This window comes from Mus pahari, chromosome 2, assembly GCF_900095145.1.
Source record: "Mus pahari chromosome 2, PAHARI_EIJ_v1.1, whole genome shotgun sequence".
NCBI lineage: Eukaryota > Metazoa > Chordata > Mammalia > Rodentia > Muridae > Mus > Mus pahari.
In genome coordinates, this window is record NC_034591.1 from 134,976,201 (window position 1) to 134,995,975 (window position 19,775).

The following is a 19,775-nucleotide window of genomic DNA, read 5'->3' on the forward strand; positions in this document are numbered from 1 at the left end:
CCAGGCTAGACCTCAGCCCTCTCACTCACCACCAGGAGTTGGGTCCAGGCTAGATCTCAGCCCTCCCACTCACCACCAGGAGTTGGGTCCAGGCTAGACCTCAGCCTTCTCACTTACCACCAGGAGTTGGCATCAGTCAGCAGCTGTGCCCAGCTGGAGAGCAGAGCTGCCACGACCAGCAGCAGCAGGCTGGGCATGGCTGGCCTCAACCCATCCCAATGCCCTGGGACCAACATCTTCCAAAGTGGGGAACTCCCTAGAGAGAGGGAAGCAAAGGAGAGTCAGCGTGCAAATGCCACAGACTTGGGGAGCCCAGGGGAGATGGGGTACAGTGCAGAAAAGCTCAAAGGATGAGCTGTGTGGGTGAGTGGCAAGGCGGACACCTGAAAGCAAGCAGATTCCGTCCCCCCAGAGGAATTCAGCACTTTCCAACATCTTACTGGGTGTCTGCTCAGCACAGGGCCTTGAGCCCTTGACCACTGTGGGTCCTACTCAGGACCCAGTTCCTATGGTAACAGTGAGCTGTGAAGCCAGAAAAGCCAATGAAGACAGACCATTTCCAGAAGATGGTGCCTAGTGCAGCAGGAAGCACACCTGCCCTTCTAGAGCAGCGCTCAGGAGGATGGAGACAAAAGGACCACGCTCCCACTTTCTAAAAACAAACAAACAAACAAACGAAAAAACCCAACCAAAGAAACAAAAACCACCCACTCCAGTCCAGAGACTTAATTCTCTATCTTCTTCTTTGTAAGGGTTAAGGATTAAACACCTACAGGATTGGCTAGGACTACCCACTAACAGGAGGCTGCGTCCTTCCTGCTCTGAAGTTCAGAACACAAATCCTTGTTTACTCTTAAGGAGTAGTAGTGGGGAGAACATCAAGGCCTTTCACTTCCGAGGCCTCGCAGGAGTCTCACGGGAGCAGGCTTTGGTGACTAGACTCCTCCCCCCAACACTTAGGCCTTTGAAGGGCCACATGGAATGCTGCATTTGAATACCATCAGCTCTGGGCCACTTCTCTCAAATCTTTCGGGAGGTCCGGCCGCTTCCCTTGTCCCAGGCACTGGTGTTCCGGGTGGTAAAACACACCCGCGCCGAGAAACCTTTTACATTTGGAAAATACAGCTTTAGTTCCCTAGAGCCACTGACCAAAAGTCTGCCTGGTTCTCTTCAGTTCCAAGACACACACACACACACACACACACACACACACACACACACACCACAAGCTCCAGGCGGTCCCACACTGGCTCACCACGCTGATCCCGAGTGCCTGGATCTCTAGACTGTCCGGGAGGGGGCGGCAGATGCTTTTTAGACCGTCGGTCTAGGAAATAAGTTTAACCTGGGGCCACTAAGAGAGAAAGGTGGCCGGAGCAGGATTCAGAGTTGGGACGGGCCTGTTCCCAAGTCCTTTTGGTTTTCCTGCTGGAGGTCTGAGTGGGGGCGGGGCACCAACAGGCAGGTGTGTGGCGACCACAGGGAGTAGATCAAAGAGAGACTTGCTCCTTTGCTTTGTCATGTAGAACAAGCTCGGAAATGACCCGGCCTCTAAAGCGGGCCACTAACAACTCCAACTTTCCTAACTGACTTCACTGCCTCATCTGAGGGATGTCCCTCCCCCTTCCCCCTTCCCCCTACCCCCCACCCCCCATAAATCCTCCTCCACCCAAGGACCGGAGGTCTGTGAACTCCGAACTTAGAGAGATGGGGCGAGATAGGGCTGGCTCCAGAAGCTAATAGCTTTATGGAGGGGAGGGTCCAGGTCTGGGATACAGAGGATACACAAGAGAAAAACTTCAAAGGGGTTCCCTATCCAAACATCCCCAGCTTCTCCTCCCAGTCCTTCTTGGGGACCATTCAGCCTTCTCCCTGGCCAATCCACTTTAGACTGGCAAACTCCATACTTCTCCTCAGCACCCTGCCCCATGGGGCAGTATACCAGACCAAGTAGCCCAGGTTTCTCCCAATGGGTGGAACCTAGTCTCCATGAGCCTCCTCATACTAGGTTCCACATCTTCCACCCCCTAGCAAGTTCCTAGGAAGTCTTTATGTAGGTCCTAAGTCTAATAAGCAAGGCTAAACTGGGTGACAGAGAGGGCACCGTTTCAGGGACAGGCAGCCAGTGACTGTTAACATCTGTGTTTGCCCTCACCAGAGGCTGAGAGGCTGTGTAGGACCAGACTTCACAGGGGCTGCAAATTCCACACCTACCTGTCTCAGAAAGGGAAAATGCACCGGGCCCCAGCAACTCTTCACCACCCTGTGCACCACCAAGTTCCCAGCCTACTACAAGTGAAATTTTAAAGATTACCCTAAACCCAACCAACCAATCAGAGACCCAAACAAAAAAGTCTCTAGTATGTATGTTGTTCCCACTCTCTGTCAGATGTGAGGTGCATGAAACAAGGCACACACCAGTATCCTCAAAAGCCACGTCCTAGCCAGCAGTGGTCCAAGGACTGAAGCTGGGCAGTCATCTCTTCTGACATGCTTGCAGGGCATGTGGTGGACAGTATGGTGCTAACGGAGATGTTTTAGTCCCACTGCGTAAAATATCTCACATCCACCCTAAGAGACAGGACACAGATGTGGCCAGAGTCCAGGGAGCAACTGCTGCCAGTTTGTATTTTAATAACAAATTTCTACTTGCTGCTAACTTAAGCCAATCACCCTAGGGTGTTCCACACCTCTCAAGACCACAGGGCTATTCAGCATAAGCAAACCAAGCCACAGCTCTAGCACAGAACTAGCTAGTCCACTGGCTTTTACTCTGATAGTCACCTTTGTGGATCACGGAAAGAAACACTGTAACAACTCATACTGAAACATTGTTGATGATTGTGGCTACACAGGTCTGTGATTGCACTCAGTACCACCGGCCTGTATACACTTTAGATGAATGGACTACACAGGACAGAAGTTATATCCAAACAAAGCTGTGCTCGTGGGGGATGAGCCTCTCCTGTAGCTACTGATGCACCAGAAAGTATGCCAATAGCAGTTGCAGAGCAGTGCCTGACCCTGCATTTGATCTCCGAATTTTACCACGCCCCTGTCCATGAGTTCCACTACCAGCCAAATATAAATAAATATGACTAAATATGCAAATACATTAGCAGCCCTGTGTCAGCCTCCTGCCACTGACAGGAGCTGGGCAGGCCAGCTGTGACCTGCAGTTGCAATGAAGTATTGTGTAGGAATAGATATGAACAGGCCACAGCTGCATGCAAGCACGCTCAAATCTTGCCAACAGAACACAGAAAAGCAAGCTACAGAGAACATAAGTGTAAGCCATACAGAAAAACAAGAAGCTGGTTATCGCCAATACCATGTGTGTGTGTGTGGGGGTGCCCTCTCCAGGATGGGACAGGGGACCATGATGAGGAAGAGACCTGGAGTTTCTGGGTGCAATGATAAAGTCACTTCAATTATGCCATATATGTGGCTGTGCATATATCATGTTCACATCGTGACTCTGCCATTTCCTGTGTTCCTGAGAGTTGTACATTACACAACAAAAATGTTCAAAAATGAGAGAAAAAAAAAGTCCTATTAGAGTGCCTGGTGAAGCTCTGTGAATTTTCTCAGTCTCATAGGGCACACACACACATCCTTTCCTTCTGCCTTTTCTCCTTACAAAAAGAATATTCAAGCTCAAAAGGAAATACTAAACAAATATTTATTAATTTAGAGACAGCCCTGTGGCATAGCTTTTGGAGGATGGGACAGGGAGCAAACTGGCACACAGACCCCAGCATCCTCTCCATGAACCAGCCAGGAGTCAAGGCAGTATGGCTTCCTTGTGCTTTGGGGAAACCAGGCTTTGAGCATGCTACTTTCTGTGTCACTTCGATTTTATTTTATTTTTGCCAGTGGTCACTATTTAGTTCATAGATACCTTTTTTCTTTAAGCAGTTATTATTTTTTTTTAATAGTGAGAGAAGATTAATGAAGCGATGTCAGGAAGACTTTATCAGAAAACCCCAGTCTCTCGAAGGAATCCCCGGATGCTCATCTTCTGTTCAGCTCAATTAACACAGGCTTTCTCTGCCAGCCTTAATTATTTCTCCCTAGGGTCTCTGCTTCTACCCTGCCCCCCATTCCTCCTTCCCGCTTTGCTCAGCGGATCCTCTTAGCCCTTAAGGCACTGCATTCCTTTGTGTCGTCTACTTCCTCGACAGTGGGTAGAGACGAAAATTAAAAAAGAAAAGAACCTCTGTGATGGAGTGGGAAGAAGAGTTACCAGCTCTACCACCTTTGGTAGCGGCCTCTGGAGAACTTAAATGTGTCTCGGGAAGTAATGTCCTGGGGGTGGGGCGGGAGAGAGGGTGATAGAAGGGAGGAGGTTTTAAAGCCTGGCACTTGCTAGAGATGTTAAAGTAGAAATGCATTTGGCATTCCCGGGAGGAGCCGGCGGGGGAGGGGGTGTCGGGAAAGCAGGAAGGAGAGGCGCCCAATGGCAGTGCTGGAGGCGGACCCGGAGTGTAGAGCTCCATGTACCCAGGAACAGAGAATCCCAGACCACCAGCTTCCTGTGCCACAGAAAAATAAGTGAAGCGCTCCCATTTGTATCAACACAGTGAAAATAAATGCCCCAAAGGAGCCCCTAGACTCCAGGCAGTCCCCCGCTGCTGCGACCCTGGAAGCGGCAGGTCCTCTTACTCGGAAAAAGCACCGTTTTCTCCCCAGTTGCCAAGCGAAAGTCCATGCAAGTTTTATTCTGTGCAGAAGATAAAGGATTTTCATCCATTTAAATGATGAATTACAGTCATTTAAAAATGGATGGCCCCTAAGTGAGCGTGGCTTAGGAAATTATTCCGAGGAACACAGAAGCCAAAGCTTGGGGAGCTGTGGGGAAGGTGTTTGGATGCTTCCATCTTGCAAAATGACTTAGTCTGGTCGGCTGTGGGCTGCTTCCATAATCTGCAAACTCCCCAGTTTAGAGGGAGGGAGGGGTATGCAGCACACACAGCTCTGGATCCCCACCGAGGGCCGTTGGCAGCCTGTCTATACTAGCTCACTGACACAGAAGTGCACCTTGTGCTACCAACTCAACATATTGCTGATTTTGCAAACTGGAACACAGTTTAATGGGACTTGGAGAAGGGCCAGTGAGATGGCTCGTCAGGTAAAGGGGTCTCACATGTGGCCCAACGACTTGATCCTCAGGACCCACACTGTAGAGAGAACACACTCTTAGAAGTTATGCTCTGACCACCACCTCTCCCCACCTCTCTCTCTCTCTCTCTCTCTCTCTCTCTCTCTCTCTCTCTCTCTCTCACACACACACACACACACACACACACACACACACCTTAAAAAAAGACGAGACAGACCACCACAATATAATGGCATCACTTGGGAGACAGAAGAATCAGGAGGTCAGTGACAGCCTCTGTAACATGGAGAATTTGAGGTCCACCTGAACTACATGAGACTCTGTCTCAAAGACAAACAAACAAACCCACTAATTGGCAAATGGCCAGATCGCTTTGATTAACATGATGATTTAAAATTTTTGGAACATGAATACCTTAATGGGCAGGAGACTCATTTCCCTGTTCCTCACTGCTTCCAGCAAAATTTGTCCATCCATCCATCCATCCATCCATCCATCTCTCTCTGTCCCTGTCTCTCTCTCTTTCTCTCTCTCTTTCTTTCTCTCTCTCTCTCTCCCTCTCCACTGCCCAACTCATTAATAGTTCTTGCAGCTTGAATACAGGCTCCACTGGAATACAGACTCCCAAGGCTTTTGACTTTGCCTCTCTGTTTTCTAAATGAGATTCACTGTATTGTATATACATTGTGTGTTATTATATGTATTATAGCTATAGCAATCATTTTACTAAATTCACACTTCTGACTATATGCAGTTTTTGGAAAGAAGTTACTCTGTTTTCTAAACAACTCTATAGAGTATATGTGTCTGTGTGTATCTATGTGTGACTATGTCTGTGTCTGTCTGTATGTATGCTGGTATCTGTGTGTGTATCTGTGTATACATATCTCTCTGTGTTGTGAGTCACAGTGTATCAGTGTGTGTGTCTGCTGGTGTTTGTATGTATTGTCTGTGTTTCTGTGTGTATATTCCAGTATTTGTGCGTATGTGTTTGTGTGTCTGTCTGTGTTTATGTATGTAGCTGTGTGTCTGTGTGTGAATCTCATTGTGTGTGTCAGTGTATGTATCTGCTGGTGCTTTTTATGTGTGTCTGTGTGAGTGTTTATGAGTGTCTGTGTATGTCTCTATGTGTATGTCTTTGTGTGTATTTATTCGTGTCTCTGTGTGTCTCTGTGTGGGTCTGTGTCTATGTATTTGTGTATCTATGTACCTGTGTGTCTGTGTACGTGTGTGTGTGCGTGTGTGTGTGTGTGTGTGTGTGTGTGTGTGTGTGAGTTACAAAATGGTAAGCCACCATTTCAGTGCTGGAATCAACCTCAGGTCCCCTACAAGAGCACCAAGTACTCTTAATCACTGAATTATTTCTCCAGTCCTTTGGATTGTGCTTGTCACAGCATTAGGTAGCAAACTAGAATGGGGTACAATATCAAAATCCAGGGACAAATAGATTATGTGTTCTTGGTGCAACAGAACCTTCACCCTGGGGCCCATTCTTGGGGGGGCCTTGGGGACCCACCAAAAAGTCCTGACTTTGTTCTGTGGCTTACAGGAGCTGTTCCAGGTTCCACACAGGTAGAAGCACTATCAGATCTGTATTTAGGAAACATGACTATTTAATGACAACAATGGCTGATGGAGTTTAGGGAGTGAAAGGCTGGGGGCTGGGCTCCCAGCAGAGGGGTCAGAAACCATGGAAACCTGATAAGGGGCTGAAGGAAAGGAGGGGCTACTTGAGAGTGAAAGGGTTGGAGTTAGCACTGAGAACCAGCCCCCAGCACAGGACTGGATTATCTACCCTTGTAGGCTCTCGATTTTACAAGGCTCACCCTTGGTCACCACTGAAGGGATACAGGGCACCAGACTGGGATAGGGCTCAGTAGCCCAGCTCTTACCAAGCATTTGCAAGGACTCGGGTTCTACCCCAGCACTGAAGAGAAAGACAGGGAGAGAGAAATATTTGTCTCCATCCACACATGGCCTTGGGAAGAGCCCACCATGTTAAAGGTCACCTTAGGAGGATAAAGCACATTTAATCTCTGGGGAAATCTATCTATCTTACAAACCCAGGCCATTCACCAATCAGAAAGAGTCATCATTTATGAAGTGTGCATGCATGCACGCGCACACACACGCGCGCGCGCACACACACACACACACACACACACACACAGCTTAAAGTTCATGTACCATTTAAATGAACAAACATTGGGCCAGCAAGATGGCTGAGTGGGTAAAAGGTGCTTGCCACACCAACCTGGCAACTTGAATTCCATCCTGGAACCCAGGGGAAGATGGAAGGAGAGACCTAACTCTATACACTTGTCCTCTGGCCACACAGCACATAGTGGTACATGCAATTATGTGTGAACACCGTGCACACAAACAGATGGCAGATGTCACATCCGCACAGCTCCAGGGACTGACATGACTGGAGAGATGAGGGAAGGAAGGAAGAAAGGATCCTGGGACACACAGAAAAGCTGGGGACAGGTGGACCGGAAGCTCTGGTGGAGAAGCCTTGGCATCCATAAGCTTGCTGTGTCTATTATATACAGTTACATAGGGAGGCAGATTTATAGTACGCAGTTGAGCAGTCTCTGTTGGGGAGTAGTTCCCAGTAGTCATGTGAGGACATGTCTACAGTGGACATTTTCTGCACACACCGTCAACATTCATACCTAGACCAGAGGAAGGCTTTGCCATCCATCCCTCTGATCTTTGCCAGTCACGTGGGGCTGAGGCATTGGTCCTTGACGTGGCAGTGCCCGTGCTGACAGCCCACATTTATTCAGGACTTCACTCACTCAGGGCTTCCTGTGCTTCCCACAAACAAATGATGATATAATTAAAACAAAAAAACCACCAACAAATGCCATGCCACTAGCCTAAGAACGGGTAACTGGGTATTGTGTGCGAACAGGAGCAGGTGGATGAGCGGTGACGTGACCTCTGATTCTAGATTTGCACACATTTATCCAAGAAAACATTCCGTTCCCTTGGGATGTGTCTTCCTGCTCAGATCCTTGGTGGAGAGCTTTAAAGTTACCCAACTGGCACATAGTGTGTCTGTATCTCTACTACTGAGATCTCGTGAGATTCTGTAGCTTCCTCCAGGGCTTGCTTACAAAGCCCTCCAATGAGCATCCCCCAAGCTCATTCCTTCTGTGATTATGATGAGCACAATAGCCACTATCGTTAGGACATGGTCCCTGTATGAAAGGATTCTTTTCTCCAGCATGGAACACTGTTGAGAGGTGATGGAACCTTTCCCAGGTACAGTTTAGGGAGAAAGACAACTGGGTTCCTGCAGTTGTACCCTTAAAGGAGCTACGGAGACCTTGGGCCTTCCCAGTCTGTCTCCTTAACATTTCGGCTCTGGAGTGAAGAGCTTCCTCTACCACAGGTCCCCACCATGATGATCTGCCTCACCACAGGCCCAAAAGCAACACAGCCAACAATGACCTGAAATGGTTTCCTCTTTAGTTGCTTAACTACCTAACAGACCCACACAACAGCCTCCAAAGCCGAAGTCAGAGCTTCAAGACAGAAAGCTGCCCAGGTCTCCAGATAACCAATGTCCAGACGATGGAGTCACACCCGTGCCCTTGCTGTATGACAGGATCCCTGTAAGTTGCCCAAGCCCAGGGCTTGGAACCCGTGAGCCTCTTGTATCAGCTTTCCAAGTGTTGAAGATCACAGTGTCTGTTGACTGTATTTGGGACTTAGCTGACTGTATTTGGGAAACTGAGTGTAAATTAGTCAACACTATGAGACTCAGTGTGGCAGTTTCTCAAAACCTAAACTAGAACTCTCATAGGATTTAGTTATATCATTCCTGAACATATTCCCACAGGACTCTGCAAGCTACTGCAGGGACGCTTGCTCATCTGTTATAACTGCTGCTTTATTCACAACAGGCAGGAAATGAAATCAGCATAGACGTTCACCAACAGATGAATGGATCATGAAAAGGGGGGTACCTAAATACAATGAAGTTTTTTTTTCTTTTCTCCCCCCACCCCCCGAGACAGGATTTCTCTGTATAGCCCTGACTGTCCTGGAACTCTCTGTAGACTAGGCTGGCCTCACACTCAGAATTCTGCCTGTCTCTGCCTCCCAAGTGCTGGGATTAAAGGTGTATGCCACCACTGCCCAGCTACAATGAAGTTTTATAAATCAATTTATGCAATTTGAAGGAAAACGGATGAAACTGGAGCTGAGACGTCATTTATTAAACGAGGTGACCCAGTGCAGATCATATCTTTTATTTGTTTGTTTTTGAGACAAGTTCTCACTATGTAGCCTGACTGGCCGGGAACTTGCCATGTAGACCAGGCTGGCCTCACTCATGAAGTTCTGTCTGCCTCTGCCTCCTGACTGCTAGGACTAAAAGCATGAGCCATGGTAATTGACCCTGCTTCTACATTTTTAAAAGATCATTCACTCATTTGTTCGTTTGTTCATTATACAAGCATATGTGCGCGTGTATGTTCCCACACTCATGTGTTCAGGGAAGGCATGTGTCAGGTGTCTTCTTTCTCTGCCTAATCCTTTGAGGTAGGGTTTCCCCCTGACCATGGGTTGGGGGAAACCATGTTATGCTCCTAGTCCCAGCCACGCTCCTGTTTCTACTCTTCTTAGAGCCGGGTTAACAGGCAGATGTCAGACACCTGCTTGCTGTCTTCGTGCTAAGATCTAAGCCCCTGCCCCCATGATTGTATAATGACTGCTCTTAACTGGGCAAGCCGCCTCTCCATCATAATGTTTGTATAAGTGTATCTACCTGAGAGTGAGGGAGTAGACAGATGCTAGGAAACTAGAGAGGGACCAGTAAGGGGGAAAATACTTTCAGTAGAGAAGTAAGCACCCTATAGTTAGATATCAGTAAATGGTATTTATGCTATACTTAAAAATCTGAAAAATCACGATTAGTTTGATCATTAGCCGACCGTTTTACATGAAACCAAAAAAAACAAAAACAAAAAAACCTCACCTCTTTTAGAATGTAGAGGCTGGTTCTAGGGTGACTTTTGTGGTGCTTCTAGGGTTATCAAGGGCACTTCAACGAATGCCGTTACTATTCCCTGAAAAAGACAGAAGTGACTAGCTTCTTCTCACAGGACAGAGAATGAGGGAGCAATACTCTGATCCCTGTCCCTGGGGGGTCTGTGACATCCCGCCTACCTGAAAAGACAGGAAAACACAACACTGTTGAGGTAAAAAGCTGAATCTGCCCAGGGGCATCAGAGCCAAGGCCACACAATTTTGTTCCAGTGTTAATACCCTTCACATCTACTGACCAGAGAACAGTTCTGGTTCAGTTGAACCATTAAGTTTACAGGGAAATTACACTTTCAAATAACGTTTATTTTTAGAATTTCCGACATTTTGATGGAAATAAAGCCTAATAAGACACTAAGATGACATCTGGTAATCATACTAAGTTAGCACATTTTAAAATCGCATTTCTCTGATGCTCAGGGAAGGCGTAGATTACATGTCTATTAGCCACTGCAATGCTCGTTCATAGGCCATTTACTTTTAAAATTAGGATACTTCCAGACGGAGGCATCCCCCTGTGTCTGCTAGCAGGTAGCCATCTCTAGCTGCAGTAGCTGAACCACCGTAGTCCACTTGGTCTTCAACTCGGTTCAGCCCTGAGTCTCCCAGAGTAATACCTGCCTGTCCTCCACTCTATAAACGGAAGGGAAATACAGCAAGCAGCCTGCGGGGACTCCAGATTTATGCTTCCTGTGACATCGACACACACGGTCTTCTCAGTTGAGGTCAACGCGATTCCAAATCTCACGCAGGACCTGGGACTTGGCTGAGTTGTGCTCCTGGATCAGTAAAGAGTCTACAGAGGGTCCCTAAACAAACACGGTGGCCAGTGACGCCTCAACTAACTGGCCAGGGACACACTGACTTTACCTTTAAATCTGCTTTTTTTTTTTTTTTTAATGTTTTTGCCAAAGAAATCCTGTAACTAGATACATACTTATATCACACTGGGAGAGGAAGTGTTGAGTCAGAAAGTTTCCCTCTCTCCCCACCAAACCTTCCCTGGTTTTCCTTTGTCGGTTTTTGCCCAGTCACTTTTCCAAACCCAACCATGCCCTAAAGCCACTAAGATGTCCTGAAGTTACCCTCTGTGTCTAGATGACAAGGTGCCCATGAAGTGATTCAAATCTGGGAAAACACCAACGCTCCCCACCCTGGCCGCTGCCACCTGGGTTCTATCAACAAAAGGAAGTAACATTTCCAAAAGCATCTAAAAAGTCGTTTAAAGATGACTCAGCAGGCAAGGGTGTCTGCCACCTGATCTGCAACCTGAACCCAATCCTGGGATTCACATGGTGGAAGAAGAAAACCGACTCCCCAGAATTGTCCTCTGACCTCTGCACGTGCCATTGTGTGTGCACTCATACATACACAGACAAGCACCAAAAAATTAATAAGTATTTAAGTGTAATAATGTTAACAATAATAAAAAAGAAACTGTCTGAAATTTCTGTCAGAGTTTCTGAAATTCCGAGTGTCTTCTGTAAACACTATGAAAGGCTGCTACCCAACGTTACAGTCAGGGAAAGAGCAGTGAAGAGCCCAGCAACCCGCACAGACGGTGCAGAAACGGGAGGAAGAGATGCTCAGTTCTTTACAGAAGGCCAGACCCCCTGACCCTGTCTGGGTGGCAAATATAAGCTCTGAGGTCCACAGATGTGTGCTAAGGTGCCCAGTGCTGTCATCTCCTTGGCTGTCTACAAGTGAACTCTTTTTGTCGTTCCTTGCTTTTCGATGTATAGGTTTGTTCGTGTATGTGGTAGTGTATGCACACATGCATACGTTCAAAAAGGTGCATGCTCGGATCTGGGGGCGGGTCTTTCTTTTGCTTGATGCTTGGATTATGTGGGTGCTGGGATCCAACCTCCGGGTCTCACTATTGTGAAGCAACTGCTCTTAACCACTGAGCCACCTCACCAGTTTCAGCCTCTCTTCTGTTCTGCTCGGACCTGGCCCATTTAGTATACCTTAGCAAGCATAGGCAGGGGCGGCACCCAAAGGGGAGAGCAAGGAGGGGATATGCAGTCACCCTCATGTCCCCTCCAGCCTGAAACGTAGAACCCTAGGAAAATTTCAGTGGTAAGAAATGAGTCCGTGTTTGTGTCAAGGGAAACCACAGGCCCAAACACCAAAGCCAATGTCAACAGGGAAAGTCAACGGAAAATACCCCAGTATCACACAAATGTAACATGACCAGATGTGGTCCATGCAGGGAGCACTTGTGATGCTGGGCAGCAAATCATAAAAACTACTGCATTTTTCCAACCTTAAGAAAATACCAGCCAGGACAGGTGAAAGCAGAGATGTCTGTGTCGTTTCTCTCTTGGCTTCCACTCAGCTCCAGACAGCTTCTCCTGACCCTGGAGATTTAGTCAGTCTTCTTTCCCCCAGCTCTCTTCCTACAGCCCAACGCTAATTATCCAAGGAAACGATGATCAGAATTCATGTTACTGATCTAGTTTTTCTCTTCTTTGTAACAGCTTTATTAACTTATTTATGTGTGTGTGTCAGAGGATAAACTGTGGGAAGTGGCTCTCTTCTACCATGTGGATCTCAGGGACTGAACTCAGGTCCTTGGGCCTAGTGACAAGGGTCTTTACTCGATGAGCCATCGAGACAGCTCCTTTCTTCTTACCCCCTTCCCCCATTTGTTCTTCTTGAGATGGGGGCCTCACTGTGTGGCTCAGGCTAGCCTCAAACTTCTGGACTCAAGGGACATACTCTCTCTCATCTCCCCAGTGGCTAAGATTACAGGGAGAACTGTAGTACCCAGCTTAGAGCCAATCCAGCTCAGCCTCGGGCCAGGCGCTGAAGATTTCTTGGCCCAGTTTAGCAGTGAGTGCAGGTAGCTGGACATAGTTATAAAGAGTCAGTAAACACAAGTGAAGGTCCTGGGGGCTAGAGGCTGGGCCACACAGCCTGGCTGTTTAGGTCTGCTGAAGATCACAGAAAGCTTGGATGATGTGGATGCACAGAAGTAAATTCTCCCAGACCCTTTCACTCTCTGACATCATACACAGAAACAGCCTTCTACACACATCTAGTTTATTTCCATTAGAAAAATACACCTGTATATAATTTGTTTTTTTTTAACCTTAGTTGTACTGTTCAAGTTTGAGTGTTTTGATTGCGTTGTACATGTCTACCACGAGAACTAGATGTCATTTCATTAGATTAATATCATTTGATTGAATTAAACGTATTAACTATTTCTCAGGGACAATAGCTTCTCTCTCCCATGACAAGTCATCTTTTCTTTTAATTTTAATTGTGTTACTAGGAGTCTCCACTCACATGTACCAACATAACTGATTTTTTTGTTTTGTTTTGTTTTGTTTTNTTTTGTTTTGTTTTGTTTTTTTGAGACAGGGTTTCTCTGTATAGCCCTGGCTGTCCTGGAACTCACTGTGTAGACCAGGCTGGCCTCGAANTCAGAAATCCGCCTGCCTCTGCCTCCCAAGTACTGGGATTAAAGGCGTGTGCCACCACCGCCCAGCAACTGATTTACAACATCAGTCAAAGGTATCTCTATGATAACCTCAGGCACTTTAGTCATATTGGTCATATTTATGAATTCCAACGACAGTGTGGCCACTTAGAGTGAGGCTGGGAAGCCGTGGCTTTGGTCGCAGCACGGCCTTGTTCTGGGAAGGCAGCATCCTGGCTAGCAGCTATAACAAGGAGGAGCTAGGATCTATAACAAGTCTTCTCGTAGGTCTCACTGGCAGCGTGCGGCTACATCACCCAGCAACGTTCTGGCCACATTAGCAAAGTCACAGCCCACAGCTTCCGGATTCCAGCCATCTGAGAGAGCTTGCTACCTGTCCTGGCGCGAGCTGTCCACTCAGGACTCTTGCCTAGCTGCTCTGACATATAACTCGTTCCTCTCAGTAATACAGCTTTGCTTTAGGGGCCAATCGCCAGGTCCTTGGGGGCCCTCAGTTCTGACCTCCTGATGGGGGTGACATGGTATCTTTCTCCTGCAGACTTTCCAAAAGTCTAACTTTAAAAAATTTATTGTTTTAACTTTTCATATATGTATATAAACTAGGTTGAGCACATTTCACATCATAAATCCCAAACCTTGCTTTTTTTTACCCTTCCCTGTTCCCGTTAGTACCCTCTGTCCCCTTAGTCAGCTTCACCTCTCTCTTCATTTCTCCCTGTGTTTTATGTATCTCTATGGAACCCGGAAACTGCCAACTAGAGAGGACACATGGCAGCTATCTCTCTGAGACCGGCTTGGGTCACTTAACATGGAGATCCAGATACATGTATTTTCCCTACAATAACATGACTTCGTTCTTTTCCATGCCTGAAAACAAATTCCATTGTAAGTTCCATGGATACCACACTTTCCTAATCGACCTCTGTGCTGATGGACACCTGGGTTGTTTCCAGAACACAGGGCTTGTGAAAAGTGTTGCAGTAAAAACTCGTGTGCAACTGTCTGTGAGGCGCTGATGTGGACAGGGACAGCTGGGTCACAGGGAAGATTCACTGTTAGTTTTAGGGGAACCACTAACTCCCACAGACTCTAGACTACATTACACCTTCACTAGCCGTGTCTACGAGCTCCCTCTTAGCCACATCCTTGACAGTATTAGGGCTTTTGTTTGTTTTGCTGAGGCAGGGTTTCGCAGCGCACCCTTAGCTGTCCTGGAACTCACTCTGTAGACCAGGCTGGCCTCAGACTCAGAGATCCGCCTGCCTCTGCCTCCCAAGTGCTGGGATTAAACACGTATGCTATCACCTCCCTGGGTTGATTTGTTTTCTTGGTGTCTGGCATTTCTGAGTGGAAAGATGGAGTCTCAGTGGAGCATTTACATTTCTCTGAGGGCTAGTGCCGTTGTGATTACTGGTCGTTTTTATTTCATCTTTGGAGACACGTTTGTTCATTTGATTAGGCCACTTGCCCGTTGGACTGTTGGTTTTCTTGTTGTGGCTGATTTTAGTAGTATGTTCTAGCATTCATCTTTCATCAGATGTATAGCACGCAAGGATCTTCCATTCTGTCGACTGTTCACTCAACTGCTTCTTTTTCTGTATAGAAGTCTTTTGGTTCCATGAGGTTCTCCTTCCCAGTCATGGGCCTTACTTCCTGAGTGGCTGGAGCCCCGCTGGGAAAGCCCTTGGCTCTGCCTGCATGTGAGGTGTTTCCCTCTCCAGTCGCAGGAGGAGACAGAAGGCGCCATTCTTCTGTATGCAGACAACCAATTTTCCCAGTGCCATTTGTCGAAGAAGCTTTTTTCTCCACTGTGGATTTTTGGCATCTGTGTGGGTTTGTATCTAAATTGTCTCCTATTCAACCAGTACGTGTGTGTGTGTGTGTGTGTGTGTGTGTGTGTGTTGTGTCAGTACTCAACTGCTTTTATTAGACTGTATATCTTGAAGTCAGTCACAGTGACACCTCAAGCACTATGCGTTTTTCCTCAGGGTTGTTTTGGTTATTCAAGGTCTTCTGGGCTTCCATATTAGAAGGTCTTCTGTTTTTTTTTTTTTTTTTTCCCTATTTCTGTGGAGAATCATATTTTATTTTATTTTATTTATTAAGATTGCATTCAATCTGTAGGTTGCTTTTTAGTATAGCCATTTTACAATAGGAATTCATTCCAAACCACAAGCAAGGAAGTTTATCTTCTAAGATCTTTTCCAATTTCTTTCTTTCATGCTTTAAAGTTACCTTGGTTTAGTTTTACTCCAAGGTTCAAGGTTTTGGTTTCATTTCTTTTTCTTTTCTTTTTCTATTGTGAGTGGGGCTGTCTCCTGACTTCTTTCTCAGCATGTTTGTTGCTAGTATATAGGAAGGCTGCTGAGTTCTGTGTAGTGATTTTGTATCCCGCCATTTTGCTGAAGGTGTTTATCAGCTCTAAGAGTTTTCTTTTGAAACAAAGAAACAAACTTCTTCCTTTCCAACTAAACAATGCTTTTACTGAAACAGAACTTGACATAAAATGCAAACTCTTAAACACAAGGCTTGCTGTATTGTCACTCACAAACACAACTCAGACAATCATCCGACCGTCAGCAAACCAACCCAGCACACTGCTGTAGAGGGGTAGATTCCAGGAGTGTCGCTGGTGGGCCTGCAAGGTGTCTGGGGTTGGGGTGTAGCTGGGTGGCAGAGCAGGCATGCACTGGACACGTCCCAGGCTCTGCGTTCCATCTTCACTGCAAGTTCTCCCCTAAACCTACAACTTGTTATTGTTGTTTTGATTCCCACATTTAGATCATTTGCTCTCATTAGGGAATTGGCAGGGTGGGTAGTCAGCTAAAAAAAAATGCAGGGGAAAAGTTTTAATGCTTAAGAAAATGTTCAATTTTAGCCTACTCCAGCACATACTTCATCGTTCACTTTCAGAAACGGAGCCGAGTAACCTTGTGTCTAACCACCACGTGTAACCTTGGCTCACCACACTAAAAGCTTCTACAGTTAGTTGTTTTCGTTTGCTTTGGTTTTATTGTGTTCTCAGGCAGGGGTCTCTTACATCCCAGGCTGACCTTGGAGCTCACTATGTAGCTGATGGGTTTGAATATCCCCCACCCCTACTGCGTTCACCTCCCACTGCTGGTATATTATAGGACACCACCACTCCCCGTTTGGTTTGGTTTGGTTCTGCCTTTGTTTGAGACATTCTGTGGTGGAACAGCCATGATTTATGAAGTCATTCAGGTTTCTAAAGCTCTCTTTTCCAGATCTGTCTCAGAATCCAAGTGAGCAGGTTAAAAACCAAACCCCTGGAACGTAATGAATGCACTGCACTGGAACGGGCTGGTCTCGCCTAGATCCCTGCAATTTAAGGGATTTAATATTTAAGATGATTTAATACTGTTCACGACATTCAGGGATTTTTAAATGCTCAAAATGTAAGCATTTTTCTACGTAATACTACATAACAATGAGAAATGTAAATACCAGTTTACTCATCGGTTTATGTAGTGATTGAAATTCTCGTTATATACCTTACAGGTATTTGGTTTTCCCTCCCTCCCCCTTTAAGACAGGCTGGCCTTGAACTTTTTGTGTAGCTGAGGCCTCATTTTACAGGATATTTTTAATGAATGACAGACCTATCTTGAAAACCACTGTTCGAGAAGGAACGAACTGGCCCGGCACATCCAAGGCCCCAGGCTAGACGCCCAGCACCACAGGAAAGAGAGAAGGAAAGAAGGATGGGAGGAGTGGAGGAAGGGACAGAGCAGATGACTCCTCTGTGGGGATATTAAGGGCAACAAAAGGAGCAAATATGTATCCACCGGGACTTTCCTAGAGTGAGTGACGCACCACAGAATGTGACACTGTTGGTGGAGTCACAACGCCAGCTAAGCCAATTGCAGGGCTCTGCCAGGAGTGACACTGTTTTTAGTTCATATACATGGTAATTTTTTTTATAGATATGTGATCAGAAAAATGGAGAGTGAAGCTGAAAGAGGACTGCAAAGCTGGTCCTGGACAGTTTCTCCATTTTCCCACAGCCTCTCTGCTGCTTTGACCATGGATGGGGAGCAGGTACACCCGCCCCTGGGATTTCCCCTGTCCCTCCCTGACTGCAGCTGTCACCTAGATAACTCGAGGTCAGATGCCCATATACTTCTATTAATGTCTTTTTTTAAAAAAACTATTATAGTTTATTTTCATTTTATGTGCATTGGGGTTTTGCCTGCATGTTAGCATGTGTGAGGGTGTCGGATCCCCTGGAGTTATAACTACGAACAGTTGTGAGCTGCTCTGTGGGTTCTGGGAATTATATCCAGGTCCTCCTCTGAAGACCAGCGGGTGCTCTTGACTACTGAGTTATTTCTCTAGCACCCTGCCAATGTCTTACTATTAAGCCACACAGAACTATTGTGATATTAAGCACAGAGGCCAGGTGGTCCCAGCACACACAGCATCGGTGCGAGTTGATGCTCTGGGGGTCCGAGGACAGATGCAGTAGACTATAACTACTCCCAGGACCCTGAGGAAGGTGGTTCTTATTCTATGCCTGATTTTCATCATTTATACATTAAATCACTGCATAGGACATTCAGAGTCACATCACAATGCTGCCACCTGATCACTCTGATCTGTTACTATGTCTGAAGTTAACACTAATTTAGATCCCTTCAACCAGTTACACCAAGGACTCCTCCACTGGAGGATCAGCTCAGAGGCAGAGCACTTGGGCAAACACACAGGAGGCCCTGGATTCTACTCAAAATGTAACAAACACCAGAAACAAAACTACAAAGATAATAAGGACCTCACATTGGTTACATTAGTAACATCTACTACTAGAGTCGATTTCTTGACTCCTGCTTAAAGAGAAAGTTTAAAATAAAAGGCTGAACACAGTGGTACCTATAACCTGGTACCAGGGAGGCTCAGGTAGATGGGTAGCTAGTGCCAGGATGACCTAGACTATGTAGTGAGCCCCTATCTCCAAAGAAGAAAAAAACAAAACAAAACAAAACGTGAACGTTAAACAACAAACAAGAACCCCACCAAACTGTTAGTCCAAAGTTGTGCCAACTCTCGAAAACTCTAGGCAGAATTTTCACACAGAATTATGTTAATCACTGACCTCTTGGCACCTAGCCGCCATTCAGGGAGCCCCAGCAGCGCCTGCTCTCAAGAAAGACATGGTTTGACTTCCACACTATCTCTCTCAGCTCATGGAATGAGAAGCAGCAAGGCCAGGCCTTTCTTCCCCTTAGAGTCTAACTTTCCTGTTAGACCTTGAACCTTCTCTTGGCAGAGAGGGGAACCTGGATGTGAACTCTCCAACAGGGCTGATCCCCAAGATTCCTGTGGATCTGACATTATGTAAGACATTACGCCTTGTCCACCCTCACAGGACTTTCCAGGAAGGACTGCTGTGCCCAGAACCCATGCCTACCGCTTGCAGGATAGCCATGCCCCAAGACATTGAGGTTTCCAGAACAATCTGAACCAGGCTGAGCTGACCTGACCCTCCCCCTCCAGCCTTCTGAAATATTTATCTCGATCCAACACAGGAGCCTGGTACAAGGTACAAATGACCTTTAGGGCAGGGAGAACACAGCCTGAGGGACAGAAGCAGCGGGCAGCCTGTTGGCCAGGCTTCTGCAATCTTGGAGTTGAGTCACCCTGGCCTGCTTCCCTAGGAAAACAGAATTCAAGCTGGTGGGAAATGGTGCTTCTCCTTTCTCCACGCCTGCTTCAGCCCTCAGCCCTGGAGGCCTGCACACAGCCTTTCATGCACACAAAGATGCAAACGAACTTAGTAAGAATGGGTATCTACTGTGCTCACTGGGGACAAGATTGTTCAGCTGGTGTGAGGCCTAGGGCTCCATCCCAGCAGGTAGGGGCAAAAACCGGGTCTGTTTCATGGGTCAGGGGCTAAGAGGGACGTGACCACTAGAGGGTGGCAGAATTACATACAAGCAATTCAAGGGCTGTTATTCAAAGCCAGGGCTAGGCACAGGCCTTAAAGAATGAAAAACTGTAGCAGCTTACCTCCCCAGAGAGCATTCCTTCCCTAGACACACATGTGTGCACACACACACATACACTTGTACACCCACACACTCTGACCCATTTGGCAAACAGACCATCGCCTGTAGCTAGGTC

General features: G+C 46.7%; 1 protein-coding gene across 1 annotated transcript in view; it reads right to left on the reverse strand.

Annotated features, from left to right (window-relative positions):
• The window catches only part of Wnt5b (Wnt family member 5B), a 33,080-nt gene extending 14,250 nt beyond the window's left edge, over window positions 1-18,830 (reverse strand). Inside the window, exons 1-2 of the mRNA XM_021190904.2 lie at window positions 18,748-18,830; window positions 118-256 (exon numbers count right to left, since the gene is read on the reverse strand). Of these exons, the coding sequence (XP_021046563.1) occupies window positions 118-236 (119 nt within the window). The 5' untranslated portion in view covers window positions 237-256; window positions 18,748-18,830. The remainder of the gene's footprint in view (window positions 1-117; window positions 257-18,747) is intronic.
• Between the last annotated feature and the right edge of the window lie 945 nt (window positions 18,831-19,775).